This window comes from Eretmochelys imbricata, chromosome 3 (assembly GCF_965152235.1).
Source record: "Eretmochelys imbricata isolate rEreImb1 chromosome 3, rEreImb1.hap1, whole genome shotgun sequence".
Lineage (NCBI taxonomy): Eukaryota > Metazoa > Chordata > Testudines > Cheloniidae > Eretmochelys > Eretmochelys imbricata.
This window is the reverse complement of record NC_135574.1, coordinates 66,684,660-66,708,601: the sequence shown is the minus strand read 5'-3', so window position 1 is coordinate 66,708,601 and position 23,942 is coordinate 66,684,660. Positions and strand designations below refer to the sequence as shown.

Here is a 23,942-nt window from a genome sequence, read left to right as displayed (position 1 = left end):
GGTGTTTACGCCACTGGCAGCCAAGCTCCCCTCACCCTTCGAGTGCGCTGCATCCCCGCTCCTCCGCCTACCTCCCAGCACTTTCTGCCACCAAACAGCTGTTTGGCGGCGCTTAGGACTTTCTAGGAGGGAGGGGGAAGGAGTGGGGGCACGGTGCGCTAAAGGGAGCAGGCGGAGAAGAGGCGGGGCTGGGGCAGGGATTTGGGGAAGGGGTTGGAATAGGGGCAGGGAAGGGGTGGAGTAGGGGTGGGGGCTTTGGGGAAGGGATGGGAAGAAGCGGGGCAGAGCCTCATGGAAGGGGTGGAGTGGGGGCCGGGCCAGAGGCAGAGGGGGCAGCTTTTGTATTGTTGTATGAAAAGATTTCAGTGATGCGGCCCTCAGGACAATGTACTAGTCCTCATGTAGCCCTCGTGGTGATTTGAGTTTGAGATCCCTGATCTAACCTAAACCGCCCTTGCTGAAATTTAAGCCCATTGCTTCTTGTCCTATCCTCAGAGGTTAATGAGAACAATTTTTCTCCCTCCTCCTTGTAACAATCTTCTTGAAAACTGTACTTGAAAACTGTTATCATGTCACCTCTTTGTCTTCTCTTCTCCAGACTAAACAAACCCTCATAGTCATGTTTTCTAGACCTTTAATAATTTTGTGTTGCTCTTCTCTGGACTTTCTCCAATTTGTCCACATCCTTCCTGAAATGTGGCACCCAGAACTGGACACAATACTCCAGTTGAGGCAGTAACATCGCGGCGTAGAGCAGAAGAATTACTTTTCGTGTCTTGCTTACAACACTCCTGCTAATACACCCAAGAATTATGTTTGCTTTTTTTGCAACAGCTTTACACTGTTGAGTCATATTTAGCTTGTGATCCGCTATGACCCCCAGATCCCTTTCCGCAGTACTCCTTCCTAGGCAGTCATTTACCATTTTGTATGTGTGCAACTGATTGTTCCTTCCTAAGTGGAGTACTTTGCATTTATCCTTATTGACTTTCATCCTATTTACCTCAGACCATTTCTCCAGTTTGTCCAGATCATTTTGAATTTTAATCCTATCCTCCAAAGCACTTGCAATCCCTCTCAGCTTGGTATCATCTGCAAACTTTATAAATGTACTCTCTATGCCATTGTGTAAATCATTGATGAAGATATTGAATAGAACTGGACCCAGAACTGATACCTGTGGGACCCCACTCGATATGCCCTTCCAGTTTGACTGTTAACCACTGATAACTACTCTCTGGGAACAGTTTTCCAACCAATTATGCACCCACCTTATAATAGCTCCATCTAGGTTGTATTTCTCTAGTTTGTTTATGAGGTCATATGTGACAATATGAAAAGCCTTACTAAAGTCAAGATATACCCCATCTACTGCTTCTCTCCATCCACAAGGCTTGTTCCCTTGTCAAAGAAAGCTATTAGGTTGGTTTGATATGATTTGTTCTTGACAAATCCATGCTGACTGTTATTTATCACCTTATTCTAGGTGTTTGCAAATTGTTTGCTTAATTATTTGCTCCATTATCTTTCTGGGTACTGAAGTTAAACTGACCGGTCTATAATAAGAACATAAAAATATAAGAATGGACATACTGGGTCAGACCAATGGTCTGTCCGTCTAGCCCAGTATCCTGTCTTCCGACATTGGCCAATGCCAGATGCTTCAAAGGGAATGCACAGAACAGGGCAATCATCAAGTGATCCATCTCCTGTCATCCACTCCCAGCATCTGGAAGTCAGCAACTTAGGGACACCCAAAGCATGGGGTGCATGCCTGACCATCTTGGCTAATAGCCATTGATGGACCTATCCCCCAGGAACTTATCTAATTCTTTTTTGGATCTAGTTATAGTTTTTAACCTTCACAACATTCCCTGACAACAAATTCCACATGTTGACTGTGCATTTTGTGAAGACGTACTTCCTTTTGTTTGTTTTAAACCTGCTGCATATTAATTTCATTTGACCCCTGGTTCTTGTATTATGTGCAGGGGTAAATAACATTTCCCTATTCTCTTTCTCCACACCTTTCATGATTTTCTGGTCCTCTTTCATATCAGTCATCTCTTTTGCCTCTCAGTCGACTCTTTTCCAAGTTGAATAGACCCAGTCTTTTTAATATCTCCTCATATGGAAGCTGTTTCACACACCTAATCATTTTGTTGCCCTTCTCTGTACATTTTCCATTTCTAATATATCTTTCTTTAAATGGGGTGAACAGAACTGCATACAGCATTCAAGGTGTGGGCATACCATGGATTTATATAGTGGCAATATGATACTAACTGACTTATTATTTATCCCGTTCCTAATGGTTTCTAACAAACACTCTGTTAACTTTTTTGACTGCTGCTGCACATTGAACAGATGTTTTCAGAGAACTATCCATAATGACTCCAAGATCTCTTTCCTGAGTGATAACAGCTAATTCAGACCCCTTCATTTTGTATGTATAGTTGGGATTTTGTTTTCCAATGTGCATTACTTCACATTTATCAACATTGAATTTCATCTGCCGTTTTGTTATCCAGGCACCCAGTTTTGTAACCCTTCGCCGTCTGCTTTGGACTTAGCTGTCTTGAGTAATTTTGTATCAGCTGCAAACTTTGCCACCTCACTGTTTCCCCTTTTTCCTGATCATTTATGAGTATGTTGAACAGCACTGGCCCCAGTACAGATCTCTGGGGGAGACCAGTATTTACCTCTTTCCATTCTAAAATCTGATCATTTATTCCTACCCTCTGTTTTCTGTTTTTAATCAGTCACTGATCCATGAGAGGGATCCATGGCTTTCTGAAAGTCCAAGTACCCACTGGATCACCCATGTCTACATTTTTAACACCTCAAAGAATTATAATAGATTGGTGAGGCATGATTTCCCTTTACAAAAGCTGTGTTTAGTCTTCCCCAACAAATCGTGTTCACCTATATATCTGAGAATTCTGTTGTTTACTGTAGTTTCAACCAATTTGCCTGGTACTGTAACTGCCAGGATGGCCTCTGGAGCTTTTTTTAAAAATTGGCATTACATTAGCTGTTCTCAGGTTAGCTGGTACAGAGACTGATTTAAGTGATAGATTACATACCACAAGTAGTTCTGCAATTTCATATTTTAGTTCCTTCAGAAATCTTGGGTGAATACCATCTGGTCCTGGTGACCTATTACTGTTTAATATAACAATTTGTTCCAAAACCTCCTCTACTGACAACTCAGTCTGGGACAGTTCCTCTGATTAGTCACCTAAAAAGAATGGCTCAGGTGTGGGAATCTCCCTGTGACATCCTCTGCAGTGAAGACTGATGCAAAGAATTAATTTAGCTTCTCCACAATGGCCTTGTCTTCCTTGAGTGCTCCTTTAGCACCTCATTTATCCAGGGGCTCCGCTGATTGTTTGCAGGCTTCCTGCTTCTGATGTACTTAGACATTTTTTGCTGTTAGTTTTTGAGTCTTTTGCTATTTGCTCTTCAAATTCTTTTTCTGGCCTGTCTAATTATACCTTTACATTTTGCTTCCCAGAGTTTTTGCTTCTATTTTCCTCAGTAGGATTTGACTTCCAATTTTTGAAGGATGCCTTTTTTCCTCCAACCACTTTGTTTACTCTGTTGTTTAATCATGGCATTTGTTTGGTCCTCTTACTATTCTTTTTAATTTAGGGGTATACATTTAATTTGAGCCTTTATTATGGTGTTTTTGAAAATTTCCTATGCACCATTTCACTCTTGTGAGTATTCCTTTTAATTTCCATTTATCTAGCTTCCTCATTTTCTTGTAGTTCCCCTTTCTGAAGTTAAATGCTACTGTTGTAGGCTTCTTTGATATTTTCCCTCGCACCATTGGTGGATGTTAAATTTAATTATATTATGGTCGCTATTACCAAGTGGTTCAGCTATCTTCTCCTCTTGGACCAGATCCTGTGTTCCACTTTCTGTTAAGTCTATTAGGACTAAATCAAGAATTTGGCTCTCTCCTCATGGGTTTCAGGACTAGCTGCTGCAAGAAGCAGTCATGAATGGTGTCTAAAATCTTTATTTCTGCATGCCATCCTGAGGTGAAATGTACCTAGTCAATGTAGGGGATAGTTGAAACCCCCCATTATTATTGAATTTTTTATTTTTATAGCCTTTTTAATTTCCCTGAGCATTTCATAATCACCATCATCATCCTGATCAGGTGATTGGTAGTATATTTCTACCAATATACTCTTATTATTGAAGCCTGAAATGTCTATCCATTGAGAGTCTGTGGTACAGTTTGATTCATTAAATTTTACTATGTTTGACTCTACGCTTTCTTTCAGATACAGTGCCACTCCCCCACCAGCATGACCTATTGTGTCATTCTTGTATATTTTGTACCCTGGTATTACAGTGTCCCATTGACTATCGTCATTCCAGCAAATTTCTGTGATGCCTATTATATCAATATCCTCATTTAATATCAAGCACTCAAGTTCACCCATCTTCGTATTTAGACTTCTAGCGTTTGTATATAAGCACTTATAAAATTTGTCTCTTTTTAGTTGTCTGACAATGTGATATAGTTGAATGGGACTCCTTTTCATTTGACTGTTTCTCTTCAGTTCCTATTTGTATTTTATCTACTTCTGTCCTCTTCTCTTTACTACGATATAGAAAATCACAGTTAACAGATCCTCTCCTATGGACTGTTTCTGTTGTAACCGTGTGCTTCTTCACACCTGACGGCTTTCCTCCAGCACTCGGTTAACAATTCTTCTATGACCTCTTTAGTTTTACATGCCAGCAATCTGGTTGCATTTTGGTTTAGGTGAAGCCAATTCTTTCTGTGTAGGCTCCACCCTTCCCAAAAGCTTTCCCAGTTCCTAATGAACCTAAACCCCTCCTCCCTACACCATCATCTCATCCATGTATTGAGACCTTGCAGTTCTGCCTAATTGGCCCTGCATATGGAACTGGAAACACTTCAAAGAATGCTACCATGGGGGTCCTGGACTTTAATCTCTTACATAGCAGCCTAACTTTGGCCTCCAGGACCTCTCTCCTACCTTTTCCTATGTCATTGATACCTACATATACCATGACCACTGGCTCCTCGTTGCACTGCACATAAGTCTGTCTACACGTCTCAAGAGATCCACAACCTTCGTATCTGGCAGGCAATTTACCATGCAGTTCTTCCGGTCATCACAAACCCAGCTATCTATATTTCTAATGATTGAATTCTCTATTACCTGTCTCTTCCTAATAACTGGGAGATACCTCCCTGGGAGAGGTATCCTCAGTGTGAGGGTACCACAACATCATCTGGAAGGAGGGTCCCTACCTTGGGTCATTTCCCTCCACTCCAGTTTGATGGTCTCCTTCTCTGAGACTTTCATTCTCCTCAACAGCACAGAGGCTGTTAGACTGGGACCACTCTATTGTGTCCTGAAAAGTCTCAGCTATATGTCTCTCTGTCTCCCTTAGCTCCTCCAGTTAGCAACTCTGGGTCTCAAGAGCCTGTACTTGGTCTCCAAGGGCCATGAGCTCCTTGCACCAAATGCACACATATGCCACCTTCACACACGGCAGGTAATCATACATGTTGCATTTAGTGCAATAAACTGGATAGACTCCATTCTGCTGCGGGACTTCTGCCTGCATTCTTTTTACTCCCGCAGCTATTTTTGTTTTATGTCACTTTTGTGGATGCCATAGTATCCATCAAATAGAAAGTGAAGACAAGATTGCTGCTACACTTAGTACTTGAAGGATTTTCATTCTTTACATGTATATACTTTTTAACTATATGCCAGTGGATCAGAAACAAAATTTAGACCTTTTTGAAAACTGGTGAAAATCCAATTTTTACATCTACTGCTTATCTGTTGTAATTGTTGGGCCTTCAGCATTCTTCTTCTGCTCGTCCTGTCTCAGGCCATGATCTTGCACATGGGCAGACCCATATCGCCATACAGAGCCCTGCCGGCTTCAGCAGGACTTTGTAAAGGCACAAGTCTTTTTTCATGTATTCAGCCTTAGATTCTCAGGAGACTCCAGGCACAAGCACAACTTTCTATTGGTATGTTGGCGGGCTGCAATTGATCCAGCCAGGATTGATTTATCATGTCTAGATGTGACAGTGCTCTCCTGTCGACAGGGTGACCAGATGAAACGGACAAAATATCGGGACAGATGGGGGAAGCAAAAAAAAAATGTGGCCGGAGCTGAGTTGCCGAAGCCAAAAAAAAGTGGCTGGAGCCCAAACCCTACCTGTCGAATCCTGTACTCCACCACCGTGAAAGGCGCAGGCGGAGTCGACGGGGGAGCGGCAGCAGTCGACTCACTGCGGTGAAGACACCACGGTAAGTCGATTTAAGTATGTTGACTTCAGCTACGTTATTCATGTAGCTGAAGCTGCGTAACTTAGATCGATCCCCCACCCTAGTGTAGATCAGGGCTATATGTTAGAGAAAGTCAATTAGCCACATGAAATAGAACTCTTGGTGCAGATCCCAGGTTACCAAGTGCTACTGTTCTAGAATACAAACATTGCATACAAACATTTCTGATGTCTGGTTTTTTTTTTCCCCCCCAGGAGCTGATTCTGCATGCTAAAATCTTCCTTTTTTTCTTTTTTTGCAAGTTCACTTTCTGATTTCATTTGTCTCATCTTGGTCAGACCATATTCTACTTTGTTATGCTAATATTAATGCTAAGTAACTCAATTAAATTTAGAGGAGTTGCATGGCAGAATTCAACCTCATCTACAGGAAAATTCAAGATGTCAAATTTAGACCTGCTGCATGCAGCTGCAATGCCTACGGAAGTCTCTTGGCTGTGATGTAAAAATGGCATAAGTTTGTCACAAAATGTGTTCTAGTGGCAAAGTTATTTTAACTTAATCTGATTTCATAATTCTGTGTTTCCCTGTGATTTTTTGATGGGGAGTATGAAGAAGATGCTTCAAGTGAAGTTCCCCTCTGAAAAGTGAGTCTAAATGGGAATTTCTTTCTTAACACATTTGCTCCATGTTTATATTCAGTCATATCTGCTGAGTTTTTTATGAGAACTTCAGTGACAAAGGTAAGTTTTTACTATTTCTCTGAGTACTGCAGAGCTAAGCCACAGTTATGGGTGAGAGGTGGGTACTACCTGGCTGAGTTTCATCAGTTATTAAATACATTCCAGTTTAGGGCCAAATTCTGCCCACAGAAACCTCATTGCACTTTCTTACATAAGTAATACTTTATATTAAAATGCAATTCTACAATGCAAAATGACTTAAAATGGTACGTTTGTTGTGTCTTAATGATTCCAGATCAAATTTGCTTTAATTCCAAGTAAAAGAGATACCTGCTAACTGATTAGACACTGTGGTGATGAGTGCTATCCAAAAATCCTTAGATAAGCATCTAATTCAGAAAAAAAATGTTTTACTTGTAAATATAGTAAATTTAATTTGGTGCAACTGGAGCCATAGGGAATTTCATGATACCATTTTCAAAGTCACTTTCACAAAAAACCAGAACTGTAATAGTTACATGTTTATATAAGATAAATAATATATTTTCATGCTACATTTTTCCTCAAAACTGGTTCCAAAACATCCTTCCCTTGACTACAGATGTCACCTGTATGTAGAACTGACTGAAATTTTGTAAACAATTTTTTTGTCAAAAAATGGCCTTTTGCTGAAAAAAGTTTAATGAAGAAATGTTGACACTTGAATTTCTTTGTGAATAATTGGTGTGCTTTAATTATTTTAAACTAATACATCAAAACTTTTGATTTACTGGAACCTGGGTTTTCAGAAAACAAAAATGTTCAATATGTTTTAGAAAAAAGGTGTTGAAAAAAATCACGTTAGAAAAAAGTCTATTTCACTAAATCAAAAACAAATTTGATTTTTGTAAAAACCCATTTCCATTTTTTCCCATCAATTATACCTCTATAATATAGTCTAATCTACAATTTACTTGTGTTAATTTGTCCAGATAGACTACAAGCACTGAGATCTTTTAAATTAAAGACTAAATTATTTTTACATAGGTATTTTGAGATGTCAGGTGGCTAATTACTAGTCGTGGTGTTTAGATTCTTAACGCATATATGCTATTACTGTATATCTGATATATTTATATAGAGGTATTTCTTAAAAGTGGACTTTTGACCTTATTAGCTGCACTAGTTCTATCACCTATACTTATTTATTGGGTATTCTTGGTGCTCCGAGGACTATGGGAGAAGGCATTGTACCCATACCTCTTAGTCTACCAGACTAAGTCTACATAAATGTGGGATGTGATGTGTGCCTAAGACCCCATCCAAGGTGGGGTACCAAAAAAAAAAAAAAATCCAAGAAGCTTAAAATGATGTCGGATTCATTAAAAGAGTATACATGACAAATCAGATGTCAAGAATTATAACATTCAAAAACCAGTCAGAGAACACTTCAATCTCTCTGGTCACTCGATTACAGACCTAAAAGTGGCAATTCTTCAACAAAAAAACTTCAGAAACAGACTCCAATGAGAGACATCTGAATTGGAATTAATTTGCAAACTGGACACCATTAATTTAGGCTTGAATAAAGACTGGGAGTGGATGTGTCATTACACAAAGTGAAACTATTTCCCCATGTTTATTTCCGCCCCCTACTGTTCCTCACATGTTCTTGTCAACTGCTGGAAATGGCCCACCTTGATTATCACTACAAAAGGTTTTTTTTCTTTCCTCTCTCTCTCTCTCTCTCTCTCTCTCTCTCTCTCGCCTGCTGGTAATAGCTCACCTTACCTGATCACTCTCGTTATGGTAACACCCATTGTTACATGTTCTCTGTGTATATAAAATCTCCCCACTGTATTTTCCACTACATGCGGCCGATGAAGTGAGCTGTAGCTCACGAAAACTTATGCTCAAATAAATTTGTTAGTCTCTAAGGTGCCACAAGTACTCCTTTTTGCGGATACAGACTAACATGGCTGCTACTCTGATACATGACTTTGTTACCTCAGTTTCACAATTTTTTATTTTTGATATACATTTTAAACAATAAAAGTGAGGGGATGCTAAATTTGTGTGGAACATTATATAACACTGTAACTATAATACCTGATGTCTCTTAAAGGAGGTACAGCTAAGAGGTATCATGATACTGACGAGGAGAACTTACAGTCTAAGGGTCTGCTTGTGCTGTTACTTTGCTGGTTGTAGAACTCTAGTTGATGTTCGTGAGAGCTTAGTGCAGAAAGGTTAGGCCTAATTGTTCTAATTCTATATTAAATGGCAAAAAACTATGATAACACAGAGTTAAGGTTACTTGGTGGTATATCATCCCCCACAGAATGCTGAACTGAGCAAAACCAGGAAAACTTCTGAAAACCAGGAAAAGCAGCCCATGCAGCCCTTAGTTCTGTTCTTTCAGCAATGCTCCATATGCCCCTTTACTACACATAACTTTATTTGGCTAACCCTGAAATATATAAGCTCTTCACCTTCTCTGACAACCCATTCACTCTCACTCACAGGATTCCAACAGAAAAAGGCAAAAATGGAGGGGAAAAAAGTGCCCATGTCATCTTCCCTCTTTCAGCAGTGCCTCAATATACACATAGCACATGCTCACAATAGCCCCTGGCGTGAACGGTCACAGATCCTGGTGTACTCACAGCCTTAGCCAACTCCCCAGAAAGAATACCACATGTGTACAATTTCAGAACAACTTTACAACTCCCCTGTGCTTACTCATTGGATACCATCAACACTTTCACTTAACCATCATAAAAGCATTAGAATCCTCTACTCTGGAGATGCAATGGCCTAAAGGAAATAAAATTCTGGCACTGAAATCTCTTTTAATTTTAAATTATGGGTACATAACATGCATCTCCCATAAACCTATCCTGGATTTTTAGCTTCTTTATCCACTAATGACTTGCAGGATTCTCAGTTTGAAACCAACACAAATTAGACTGACAAACTTTCCGAATTTGGCCCCATCTTGGAGTTGAAACCAAGTAGAAGCCCCCTGCTGGTAATCCAGTTGATGCCAGTTGGGATTCAGGCATGCAGAGGTGTCTACCAATGCAACCAACTGCAGGATCAGGATCTTTGAGTAAGAAGCTGAGAAATAAACAGGACGCTCCATCGGAAAAGGGAGGCTCTTAAATTCTCACTGTAAACCTAACCTAAGGAAGTAGTTTCTCTCCCAGCGCGAAAAGACAAACCCTTCGGAGCACAAAGCAGCACAACCACGAAGCACACAAAGCGCTAGTGTTGCGCCGCCTTCCCCGTGGCTCTGAGCCCCCGCTGCCGTGCACGGTACGACGCGCTGTCATTCACACCTGTGCAGCGTGGGCACCGGCGTGCTCCGGTTTGCGCCCGAGCTGCAAGGGTGCAAATGCCTGACGCGCAACGAGGCAGGGCAGGGCAGGCTCCCCCCGCGCGGGGAGACGGGATTCCTGGCATGCCGGGAGCGAGGGGGGCCGCCAGGGCGGCGCGCGGAGGTCGTCCCAGATGCTGGGCGCCTGGCAGGGTGTCCTCGCTCGGCCCCCGGAGAGCAGCGGGACGCCGGGTGAGGCGCGCTCCGCTCCCCGCGAGGAGGGGGAGGGCTCGGTCATTCAACTCCGCCCGGGCGGAAGGGAGGGGACAGCCCCAGAGCGCCCGTCTCCTGTGGAACTTACAGCGCGCGCGGCGGGAGGAGGGCGAGGGAGAGGAGGAGGGACAGGTGGACGCGCGCGCGCGCGCGCCCGCGGCCCAGCGGGCGGGGCGAGGCGATAACCCTTGCGGAGCTGCCTGGGAGACCCCGGGTTTGGGGCTGCGCCAGCGCGCGCGGCGCCTCTCCGCCCCCCCCCCCCTCCTCCCGGAGCCGAGTGGAAGGGGCTAGGGTTGGTGCCAGCAGCGGCGTGAGCGCTCGAGCGGCCGCCATTTTACGCCAGCTCCAGCACACTGTCCGGACACGCCGCGGGAGCGGAGAGGGGCAGCTCCTCCGCACGCCGAGCCGCCAGCCGCCCCCCGAGCCCCTTCGCTCGGACTTCGCCCCTACAGCGACAGGTCAGACACCAGGCCGGGGCGGGCCGGATCCGCGGCCGGGACTCCCTCCGGGCAGCAGCAGCAGCAGCCGCCCCACGAGTGGGGCGGGAGCGGGCCTGGGGGCTTCGGGTGAGGGGAGCCGGCTCCCTGGAAAATGGAGTCGGGCGGGGAGTAGCACGCGGGACCCAGGCCGCGTGAGCCGCTCCGGGGAGCGGGGGCCCGGCTGGCAGCTGCTGCATGATGGGCGGGGGAGCTGCCTGCTTTCGTGGCCGCTCTTGCCGGGCGGGGGGCGGGCGCCCCGAGCTGGTGGCCGCGCACTAGGCCCCGCAGCGGGTGGGGCGCGTGGCTTCGCCTCATTGTCCTGCCGGCCCGGCAGGTCCATTCATTGCCATGAGGCGCCGGGCCGGGCCCGCCGGCGGAGGGGCTATTTGGCTGCAGCCTCGGCGCCCAGCGTGCGGGATCGAGCCTCGCGTGCTACGGCTCACGGACTGGGGGGGCCGAGTGGCGGCGGCGGCTCTGCCCAGCGTGGCGTGGGAGCCGGGCCGGGCCAGCGCATTGTTTCAGGGCCGGGGGAGGCGGCGGCGCAAGGAGGCGCGGCGAGCTCCCCATGGAGTGGCTAGATTGGGCCCGGGGTGTTGCAATTGCTGGCCCGGGGGCTGGGGTGAGAAGGGGAGATGGCTCGGGGGGTGAGGCTGCTCCTCTGAGGGAGGGAGGGAGGGGGAAGTCGGTCACTGGAGGAAGTTGTAGGACATCTGAACGCGCAGCAGAGCACGTGTTTCCATTGGGCTCATGGCGGCTACCGCCGCCCCCGTGGGTGCGGACTGGGAAGCGCTTTGTTCCTCCTGCCTGCTCGGCGGACCCCGAAGTGGAGGCGGGATGGACCCCGACCCAGTGCACGGCCAGGCGGGATGGTCCGTGATTTACTCCCAAGGGATGGGGGGCTTGAAATAGGCGATCGAGGTGGAAGCAGCAGTGAGTGTCAGTGACTGTATCGCGCGGTAGCGGCTGCTGCATGTGGCAGGTTTGCTCTTCCTCCCTTCCCCCTTCCTCCCCCGCCATTGGCGTCTTGCTCCATTTCTAACTTGTTCAGGGCTTCGTAGGGAGTGTTAGAGAGACAGAGAGGGAGGTGAGTCAGAGTGTCTGGCTGGCTGGATTGTGTAAAACCTGCAGTGAAGGCTACCCCACCCCCTATAGGTTGTGGTGTTAGGGTATTCCTTTGTGTTAGTGCTTTCTTTTGAGGATTTTTGTGGATCTTCCGAAATCAAAAAATAGCAGGGGAGTGGTCTGAGAAATTTTTGGAAGCATAGAGCAGGCGGTTGCATGTATTGTCACTTGAATTGTTCTGCTTGAAGATTTCTAGCTTAATTATGATGCTTATTGCGTTTGAACAGATATCTGGAAACATGGCTACTGAACATGTTAATGGGAATGGTACTGAAGAGCCCATGGATACTTCTGCTGCAGTTACCCATTCTGAGCATTTCCAGACATTGCTTGATGCTGGTTTACCACAGAAAGTTGCTGAAAAACTAGATGAAATTTACGTTGCAGGTAAGATGTAAAACTTGCAAAATCACTTTCGGTTTTTTTATTGGACTCTTCTGGCTTTGGGCTAAAATAGCAACTTTTTGTGGTTTCCAAAAGTATGGGGACTGCAGTCGTATCTTTCAGTATTGGTTTATGGATTTTTTTAAAATCAAATATTGTAACTGATTCCTATTATTACCAGTAAATAAGTCTGGGACCAGTCATTAATGTCACTTGGAGTGGGTAGGTGGGAAGGAAGGAGGTAGATTAACCAGATGGGTAGGTATAAAACAATACCTACACCAGCTGTTGCTAACAGCTGTTCATAGTAGAAGCAGGTGATGTGCTTGGTGCATATTAATAGTTGTAAGTAACTTTTCAGTAACTGAGGCACTGGTTATACTCTCTTGTTGTAGATCATACTCTGATTTAGTATTTGGACTCTTGGATGCAGAGGTTGTGCTGCTTAAGTATTGTATTTGATTTTGATTGTGGTAGCAATTTCAGTGCTTATGTCTGAGCTAGAAGGTCCCTTTTCAAAATGTACCAAGTTACTGTGCTGTTCAAGCTATAGTCTGTTGCTGATAAACAATTATGCATTCAATTCAGGATGATGAAAATAATTTTGGCCCATGTAATATCTGGATGCCTTATGGTAGTAAAATAAGTACATAAATGCAATAACTATTTCAGTAAATACCTTTGTTTTTTATCATAATGGGGAAAAGGTAATCGTTTTTTATCATGTGGATGAGTTAAGGAGGAATGGTAGGTTGTGTAATATGAGCCTTTTTACTCGTTACAGAAACTCAATGATTGATCTTGGACCACTAAAATTTGATGAATATGGTTAACCAGAGATTGCTGCTCAAATATAATTAGTAATTTTTTTTCTTTTCCCTAGGGCTAGTTGCACACAGTGATCTAGATGAAAGAGCTATTGAAGCTTTAAAGGAATTTAATGAAGAAGGTGCATTGGCAGTACTTCAGCAGTTTAAAGACAGTGATCTTTCACATGTTCAGGTAATGTTAGGGATTATGCAATATCATATATAACTGGAAGAACAAACTGCTACTAGATTGGCAAGAACTGTACCTAAGTCTTGTCAGTAGTCTGTATTTTGATGTGTAGAACTTTGCGCAATTAGGATCAGATAATCACTTTAAAACAAATTGGGCTCTGAGCTTCAGATCTACAAATATGAAAATGTCAACTCTTTTTCAGAACAAAAGTGCCTTTTTATGTGGAGTCATGAAAACATATAGACAGAGAGAAAAACAGGGGACCAAGGTGGCAGACTCTAGCAAAGGACCAGATGAGGCAAAAATTAAGGTATGTGTCTGAAGTTGTAAACTATATGATAGTATCCACTCTTTTTTAAAAAAAAATTTTAAAATGTCAGACCCGGAAAAAAAAAAAAATATATATATATATAATTAATTCTTTCAGTAACTATGCTTTGCCTGGTAAATATTGTTAATTCAGATAATTCATGAACTTGGTAATCACAAATACCTTTTTTTGTATTTTGGACTAGAAACTTTTTATTAAGTAAATAGTAGCAAATTCTTCATATCCAGTGCATGTATGATTTGCTTACTTTATTGGAGTGAGCTTTAATATTAAATGTAAAAAAAAACCCTTTTATATATAAAGACATGCCTATTTTAGGTTAAAAAGTACTGTGCGCTACGATTCCATAATTAGGGGCAAATGTTTCCACCAAAAGTTCTTGCGCAAGTCAAGAAATATGGGATTTTTTTGAATATAAAGATCAAATCATACACCTTGTTTTTAATTAAGGATAAATCTGTTCTTTGTTACCCAGACTTAAATAATGAAATTTAGCCACTTGTTGTAAAGAGGGTAGCAATAGTGCTGTCTCTTTTTAGACACATCCAGTGGATTTGTGAGTTAGCCCACTTATAGATCACATGATTTGTTTGTAAAATATATACAAAAATTAACTTAAACAGTTTCAGTGCACCTAAGTCTGTCTCAGCAGTAAAAAAGCATATCAGAAAAATTAACTCTTGATGTCGAAGGACCCTTGATCGTAAAGGGACTCAAGTTAAAAGTTAAGCTTTACCAAGCATGCTCTAAATGGGTGCTTAGGAAAAGGAGAACAGTTTGTAGGAGCTTTTTTGCATGAGTGTAGAATGATGAACTTCGTATAATCTAACATTATGAGTAATGGGTCACTTCTCAAAACTTTTTACTTTCCTCAACTTGAAAATGGGGGAAAAAGCAGGCTGTAACCTGAGTGTCTTAATTAGAAAACTTTAAGGGTTTACTGGGATTTATATTCCCACTTCTTAAAATTGACTTGCATTTGTAATTTTTCAGGCTGTGATTTATCAACAGCTAGAGTATTAGTTACATTCATTTTCTTGGAGTAATAGAGCTTTTGCTGTTTATGGTTACAACAAGTCAGTGCCATACCATTCAAAATCATTCCACATGGCTCTAGTTGTGAAAATATCAGTCTTCTTGATGTAATTAAATTTATTTAATGCACCTTTTCCTCATGGGTGACATTTTATTCTTTGTGAAAATATTTCTGTAATGTAAAAATGTTAGTTTTTTTTTCTTTAATCACTTTTATAACAAGGCTGTTCCAGATAGAGACCTGATGAGGTATTTAACATACCAAATTTAAATAAATATTAAACTATATTTGTCATCCAGTATTCCTGTTACATTAGTATCCAGATGTTCCAGCCAAGGTCAGTTACTTGTGCTGGGGTGCCGTATGTACAAGTAGGAGATATGCCCTGACCCAAAGAGCTTGTACTCTAGACAAGACAAAGGGTGGGAGAAAGGAAGTAGTATCTGCATTTGACAGGTGAGGTAATGCTTCAGTCCTACAAACAACTCACATGTGCTCTTTAACTTGATATGCGAGTAGTTTCATTGAGTCAGTGGGAATTCATGCATGCATGTGCAGGATTGCACAAGCAAAAACAAGGTGTATCTGGCTGAGAAGTCTCTTTACTTGGTTTCATTTTTACATTGAAAATAAAATGTCCTGAATTTATTCTTATGAAGATGCACCTTGCCTGTTTCTTGGAACTAACTATTCAGCCTCAACCCAACAGTGTTAATCATGTTAAAATATTCAGTATGGTTACACTTGTTAACGGTTCTAGTTTCATGTGCATATAAACTTATATTGTATTGAAAGTTTCAGAGCGGTAATGTTAACATGGAAATACAGACAGAGATGCCAAAGAAAGGTATCATGAATGGTATGGAGAAAGTGAATAAGGCAGTGTTGTTTACCCCTTCACATAACACATGAACCAATGAAACTTATAGGCGGCAGATTTAAAACAAACATAAGGAAGTACTTTTTCACAGGCTACACAGTCAGCCTGTGAAACTCATTGTCGGGGGATGTTGTGAAGGCCAAAAGTATAATTGGGTTAAAAAAAAAGAATGAGATGAAAAAGAATGAGATGGCATGGCCACATTGTGAATACTGCATGCCAATCTGATTGCCCCATTTCAAAAAGGGTATATTGGAATTGGAAAAGGTACTAAAAAGGGCAACAAAAATTATTAGGGGTATGGAACATCTTCCAGAAGAGAGATTAATAAGACTTTTCAGCTTGGAAAAGAGATGACAAAGGGGGTATGAAAGAGGTCTATAAAATCATGACCAGTGTGGAGAAAGTAAATGTCTTGTTTACTCATAACACAAGAACTAGGTCACCAAATGAAATTAATAAGTAGCAGGTTTTAAAACAACCAGAACTGTCTTCATACAATGCACAGTCAGCCTGAGGAACTGCTTGCCAGAGGATGTTTTGAAGGCCAAGACTATAACAGGGTTCAAAAAAGAACTGGATAAGTTTATGGAGGATAGGCCCATCCGTGGCTATTAGCCAGGATGGGCAGGGATGCAAAACCATGCTCTGAAGTGTCCCTAGCCTCTCTTACCAGAAGTTGGGAATGGGTGACGGAGGATGAATCACTTGATAATTACTTGTTCTGTTCATTCCCTCTGAAGCACCCTGGCATTGGCCACTGTTGGAAGATAGGATACTGGGCTGGATGGACTATTGGTCTTGACCCAGTATGGCTGTTCTTATAAATTTGTGGAGGGTAGGTCCATCCATGGCTATTTGCCAAAATGGTCAGGGACGCAAACCCATGCTCTAGGTGTCCCAAAACTTCTGACTGCTAGAAACTGGAACTGGATGATGGGGGATGGATCAGATCACTCAATAAATTGCCTTGTTCTGTTCTCTCCCTCTGAAGAATCTGGCGCTGTCCACTGTTGAAAGACAGGATACTGGGAGAGATGTGCCATTGGCCATTCTTACGTTCTTATGGCTACTTATTTGTTACAGTCTATTTGTCTTGAATAAATTGGGAATTGTAAGACATTCAATTTCTTCTTGAAGGCACTCTTGGAAAGAACAGGCTACACACTTGATGTGACTACTGGACAGAGGAAGTATGGTGGTCCTCCTCCAGATTCTGTGTATTCAGGACAACAGCCTTCTGTTGGTACAGAGGTAAGAGGGAGATGTTTTTATACATGGTATAAGTGGGTTGTTCTTTACGTATATATTTTTAAATGATGTTAAATATGTTTGTTACTTAGATATTTGTGGGCAAGATTCCAAGAGACTTATTTGAAGATGAGCTTGTTCCATTATTTGAGAAAGCTGGGCCTATCTGGGATCTGCGTTTAATGATGGATCCACTAACTGGTCTAAATAGAGGATATGCTTTTGTCACTTTCTGTACTAAAGAGGCAGCTCAGGAGGCTGTTAAACTGGTAAGTTTTCTTTGCCTTTTATGAGACCGCTCCCTAAGCCATAAGCAATTCCTATAATCTCTGTTAGTAAGTGGTTAAAAAGTTCCCTTATGAGCAGGTCAAACATGTAATGGATTTATAGGTAGTCTATTACACCTTTCTCTGAATTGTTCGTTATTGTCCAACATCAGAAACAGGATATTGAACTAGCTGTGCTGCTGGCATGATCTAGTAGGGCAATTCTTACGCTCATATCAAAAGTTCAAATTAGCAGTAAAAACTCCTTGATGCCCCATTTGTTGAACAAGAGGCGGTGTTTGAGGAGGGTTACTTTGGATTGCTTTCTTCCAGAAGAGTTTCTTAAATTAGGTGTTTGTGTGGATCCAACTACTGGCACACGCTTTTTGTGTGCATGTGTGCTGATAGTGGGATCCACATGGACAAAATATATTGAACCACACTTATTGTAAGGTAAGTAACTGTTCTTAAAAAGGTATGGAATTTTGTGAAAGACTTTAGATAGGTTGTTATTGGTAGCAAAGTATTCTCCCTCTGTTGTTCAAAACTCTTTGGATGGAGAGAGTACCAAAATCTAAAGAGAGAGTACACAGTACTTATTTTGGAAAAAGTATGAAATATTGTGAGGTAAAGTATCGACCACGGCCTTTCAGATGTGCAGCATGAACACTGAACCACCTACTGTGTGTCTCCTCCCTTCTCGCCCCCCACAAAAAATTAAAAAAATAAAATAAAATAAAAAAAAAAACATCTTTAGGCCAAGTGTCCTGGCCATGCCTCTCCACCCCTAAATTAAGGCTGAATACAAATCACAGGCTGCTCAGTACTACTGAGTATTTCTTGGACAGCATTACATCATGATATCCTCTTAGTGTTGAGCATGTTGTCTCCTTTGTGGTTCTAGTTTTTGTCAGCCTAGTGGGATCTGGATCTGAACTCTGTATGATGCACAGATACTAGATTGCCAGCTTTCTGTTGGGACACTCATATAGGGACTAAGATAAATTGAATTTTTGACGGAGTAAGTTTTTAAATCTCCCAAAACTCTTAACTTCCCTTAAAAACATAAGGGTTTTTCTGCCTTTTTTTTTTAAAAAAATAAGAGATTTTTGGTTGGCTCAAAAAACACCAGTCAGCATGCTTGGGGTAAATCCACTTTGTCTGTGCACACATATGCTTGTTGCCTTTTTGGTTTCAGTTTTGTTGTTAAACACGCTGTTGCATGAGTTCTCTCCAGATTAGTGTACCGGAGTGATGCAACTGACCAAGAGCAAAACAATGAAAACTGACTGAATGTTTAGTCCTATTAGATGATTCTGTAAACCAGAAACACTTTTTTTTTTCCTCAGATGAAAAGATTGAATCTTAGACGTTACTTAACAATAGGTTTAAAACTTGACTTTCAAATAGATGTTGTCTTTAAATGCAACATACTTGTAGATATGGAAGGCAATCTGTGCTGATATATTAAGCTGATACAATGCAAAATTAGATGAAGATCAGACTGCGACTTGGTCCTCTTTCCTTGTGTATAAGGGATCTCTAGTGCTGCAAAAGTATGAGGCTTTCCATCCAAGATATTTATATATTCAGACATTGTATAAAGAATCATATGCCACTGAAATTGTTACACGGGTGGATTGGGGAAATACAGGGGAAAATTTGTATTTGGGGTTGACAGGGAAACCTTTTCAGCCTAAGTACTAGGACATGACGATGTGTCATTCTTGACAAATTAGCAGCGTCCATTCAGCTGAGGAGTGAGTATGGGAGAAGATACTAATTTAAAGCAAGTACCTTGGCATTAGTTGGTTTTGTGTAAGGTGCAAACCACACTTGGCTGGTTAAATCATGATTTGGAAAAACTTAGCAGGTGCATATTATCCAGAGGCCAATTCAGAAGGTTGGAGTGTGGGTTTACCAGTAAGATCTGGGCACTGTGCCTTGGCGAGAAGCCTCTCTGTCATGGGACTAGGGAGGCTTCTCAGTGGCAAACTCTCCTATCGCCGACAGGTTGTCTGTTTAGAACCCCGTGCCCTCCCCCCATCACTTCATGGAAAGAGCTTTTTTTTTCCTCCCATTTTTCCTACCTCTTGACTCTTTGGGGCATATGTGTATTTGCTATTCTTCCCCACCCCCTCCTCAAAGCCTCTTCTATTTGAACTTTCCAAAACCTAACAGAATTGAGACAAATGAGAACATCCACTTCCCTGTTGCCTATAGACTTCTGAATATTAATAGGAAAACTGATGGGAACTTTGTCAGTATTCCGCTGCTGCTGCATGATTAGCCTGAGCCCTTCTCAGATTCAGGAAGATGACGTTGCATCGATTTACACAAGTCATATTTGATGGTTTACCTTAGTATCTCCAAGGCTAAAGACTTTTTTTTTTAATTATGAACTTAAATTCTGTAGAAATTGATACTTAGACTTTTTCCCACTCACCAGCTTGTGAAAATTTCCTATTTGCCACTTAGATGATTCAAGCTCTGGATTTTGTTTTAAAATTAAAAAACGGGTAGAACTGTGTATGAACTGATTCTATACGTTGTCCCCAAATTTCATTTGACATGTGGAGAGGGCTATAGTTTAGTTATAACATAGTTTAGTCTTGCTCTTTATAACAGATCACAGAGTAAATTATAACGTTGTCTATAATGTAGTCTGGCCCTTAGATTGCCATGCTTATCTTTAACATACAAATACTCCTTACAGTGCTTTAAAGTTTAATGCTACATGGAGGTGAAAATGTCTTGTGAAATTGGGGGATGCAGTATGCTAGTTGAACTCCATGCTGAGTGCTCTGGTTGTGTGACTTACACCTTTTCTGTAAGACTAGTTAAGGTGGCAATATGTGGCTCATGAAGCGTTGTCAATGGAGAAGCTAGTTTCTGTATAAACCTTAGATTTTGTGGAATTTGTAATCCTTTTTTTGGCTCTTTCACCCTTGATTCTTGTAATAAATCTGAACTGAATAATCAGTCTTCACACATGCTTCTGTTCTTCAGCATGTTAAAGTGAACATTTGTCATCTTGTATTTGCTTCCCTCCTCAATCTCAAGTAGATTTCAAAGCAGTAGTTCAGCAGGAGAATCGTGTGTGCTTACATCATTTTACTTTTAGCACACTATTTATTGTCTGATAACCTGGTTTAACATTTTACTATGGATTACTATTGAAAGTGAGTTTGGGGTCATCCTAGTCTTCAGTGAACATTGCATGACTTGGAACTATTAACAGACTTCGCTCAATAAGTCCATGACTAGAGTAATTTGGGTGGTTGTAAATTGAGATCGAGGCACTGTAATGGAGTGTTTGGTAGAAAATATTCCATGCCTGGGTGTAATATAATCATTGTTTTGGATTATATTTTTCTTTATCCTACCACTATCCAAGATTATTGGGCTGCTCTGTGAAAGATTCCATTGTTCTAAACTTCTCCCATTTTAGAAGCCTTTATGCTTGCTTGAGGAACAAAGTTTCGTATTGTAACAATCCATAAAATTATGAGCATGGTTTTATTCAACTCTGTTAAAGAAAAATATAGAACTAATGCAAAACTGATGACCAGTAGCTCAGATAGAAGTGAGGTTAGCCACAGGTGTCTTCAAGTTATTTGTGCCATCTGCACACAGCAGTGTAATTTATTGTTCAATATAGGAAGTGAATACACTAACTGAAACTGTTGTTTGAATTCTAGGTGGGTAAAATGACACAAATTCATCTAATCAGAGCTGTTGGATTAATGCACTTAGTTTACAGAAAGTAGTATGGGTTAGATGACTGGCCCCCAAGAGGTCAGACCTATTTTGCATGCTTAGAAGACACTTCAGTAGTGTGTCGAATACCAGTTTGGGACATTGATTCAAAACTGACTGGAGGGGGGATATAAATATATTGACTTGGCAATGCTGTTTCTGTTGTCTGTGTTCCATGGCAATCTCCCGTGTAAATACTGGGCCTGACCCCGTTTAATGTAAGATTACAGGTGGTATGTTTAAAGGGACTCTGCTGGTTTACAAAACACTTCTTAAAATCATATGTACATTGTAACATCCACAGATATTAAATTAAAAAATTTAACTTATTTTTTACTATGCTGTTAATTTTTTCTGCTTCTCTTAGATTGGACAGTGAGAATAGGTTACTCAGTTTTAATGTTAAATTAGCGCTCTGCTGTAATGTCTTTGGGCTGCAAACACTGTAGGGCGGGTGGGCAAACTTTTTGGCCCGATGGCCACATCTGGGTATGGAAATTGTATGGTGGGCCGTGAATGCTCGCAAAATTGAGGGTTGGGGTGCGAGAGGGGGTGAGAGCTCCGGCTGGGGGTGCGGGCTCTGGGCTGGGGCCAGAAATGAGGAGTTCAGGGCGCAGGAGGGGGCTCCGGGTTGGGGGAGTGAGGGCTCTGGGGTTCAGGAGGGTGTCAGTCTCTCAAAGAACAAAATATCCCTTGCGGAATGAATAGCAAGCTAACTGCCTTGACAAGATGTTGGTCAAGAAACATCAACTTTCCTAGCTGGAGAGCAGCCTGTGGCGAAGCTTGCAAGGAAAATAGCTAATTTGTGTGTCGTGTGTATGTGTCTTTTGCTACAGTTTTTGTCCAGAAGTTGCTGTCTGAATTGGTGGAGAGGTCAAGCAGTGTATACACATTGTCTATATGAGAGCAATAGTTTTTTTTTTTTTTTTTTTTTCCCAATAGTGGGCTTTTCTTGGGCTCCAACTTGTTGAGGGTTTTGTGATCTGAACCTAAATACCTGCTATTATGTGCCTAGTTCAGTTTAAGAAGAGTTTATAGTTGGTAATCGGGGGAAGTTTTTTCCCTGCAGTGTGACTGGATGCAGTACCTTTACTGTCAACACTTCAGATAGAATACGCACCAACTGCTGTAGTTCTGCATAGTGCATCATCTTGTGAAGACTGAGACAGTAGAAAAGCTCCTTCTGGAAGTAAAGCTTGATTCTGGAGCCAGGACATTGGGAGAAAGGGCTGCAATTGGGGACCAATGGTAAAGGATGTGAATGTACCACAAGTGTAGTACTCTTGTATGCATACATCAGGCCACTGAAGGGTTAATACCTCACTGTTCATCACAGCTGTAGGGAAGTAAAATATCTGCTACAGATGCTTTTGAGTGGAGAAGAGTGAAAGTTTGGTGGTAATTTGCCATTGTCTGTTTTTCTTTCAGTACAATAATCATGAAATTCGTTCCGGAAAACACATTGGTGTATGCATCTCTGTTGCCAATAATAGGCTTTTTGTTGGCTCTATTCCTAAGAGTAAAACCAAGGAACAGATTGTTGAAGAATTTAGTAAAGTAACAGGTAAGTTAGTAAGTGTATTGGGAACTGGGTAAAATAAATGTGAGTGATCAATGATGATTTTTTTCACCATCTTTCGGCTGATGTTGAATGATGACAATCTTTTAAACTGAGGTCACTTAGCTTTATCCTGAGTGTTCAGACTTCTCACTTTTGAAAGAACCAGTAATATTTGTAATTATACCTAAACAGTTGTGGTGTTTTGGAATAATACATATTTTCATTTATTTGAATCTGTGTAACTAAACCTTAGATTATTATACTTATTTAATCTAATGAATAATTAGCAAATACAATACAAGGAAAGTTTCTTTCAAAGAAATGCATTGTTCCACAACTCACCAAAGTTCCTTCAGTATCAAAGGACAAATTGATCTCCTTTTTAAAGGCAACATTTAACCAATATGGGGAGTTCTGTGTGTGAGTCCTGTGCATTAGTGGATTAAAGTTACTGACTTCCCTTTAATGCTGAAGGGTTACTTCTGCACAAAGGCATCCAAAAAGTGCAACTTGAAGGAAGGCTCTCAGAAGTCTTTTAAACACAAAACAGTGTTACTTTTTATGGGACAGGAATAATTATGTCCACTGATGCTAAAATGCAGTGATATGTGATATAAAAACTTAGTATTCTGAAAGTACAGAAATGTATCTTGGCATTTCTTCACACAAATCTTTGAAGCTCATCCACTCTTTCACATCGGCTTGTAACTTACTTATATCCTTAAGTAGGATCATTCCTTCACTTTATAGTATAGCACATCAATTGAAGCAAAATTAAATATTCTGCTTAATTTCACAGAGGGTCTCACAGATGTCATATTGTATCATCAACCTGATGACAAGAAAAAGAACAGGGGGTTTTGTTTCCTTGAATATGAAGATCACAAAACTGCTGCTCAGGCCAGACGTAGGTTAATGAGTGGAAAAGTGAAAGTCTGGGGAAATGTTGTTACAGTTGAATGGGCTGACCCTATAGAAGATCCAGATCCTGAAGTTATGGCAAAGGTAATAACGCAACTGAGAAATATAATTATACCCACATCACTTAAATTGTCATAAGGTAAATATTTCCGGTATTAGCACTACGTTGAAATACCACTTTCTTGATAGATGAGTTAAAGCCGGGTTGTAAAGATGTGAATGCATTCTAAAACACTTGAAAATTAAAAGCAATTCTTATAGGCCTAACAGGAATTTCATTGGCAAGTAGTATTTATTACTGCTTGGGGCTGACTGATATTTGTTTCCTGCCAGTGCTGAAAATCTATGCCACAATTCCTGTAATCTGCCTGTACTCTAATTATGTAAGTGACATA

General features: G+C 41.4%; 1 protein-coding gene across 8 annotated transcripts in view; it reads left to right on the top strand.

The window, feature by feature from the left end:
• The first annotated feature begins 10,813 nt into the window (after positions 1-10,813).
• SYNCRIP (synaptotagmin binding cytoplasmic RNA interacting protein) overlaps positions 10,814-23,942 on the top strand; it is a 37,837-nt gene continuing 24,708 nt past the window's right edge. For 6 of the 8 annotated variants that reach the window (XM_077812791.1, XM_077812789.1, XM_077812788.1 and 3 more), the window contains exons 1-8: positions 10,881-11,013; positions 12,384-12,543; positions 13,424-13,542; positions 13,745-13,852; positions 16,930-17,043; positions 17,133-17,309; positions 22,494-22,629; positions 23,426-23,631. In XM_077812791.1, the coding sequence (XP_077668917.1) occupies positions 12,396-12,543; positions 13,424-13,542; positions 13,745-13,852; positions 16,930-17,043; positions 17,133-17,309; positions 22,494-22,629; positions 23,426-23,631 (1,008 nt within the window). In that variant the 5' untranslated portion in view covers positions 10,881-11,013; positions 12,384-12,395. Of the gene's footprint in view, positions 11,014-12,383; positions 12,544-13,423; positions 13,543-13,744; positions 13,853-16,929; positions 17,044-17,132; positions 17,310-22,493; positions 22,630-23,425; positions 23,632-23,942 lie in introns of all 8 variants that reach the window. The other 2 variants (XM_077812792.1, XM_077812793.1) reach the window with 2 other exon arrangements.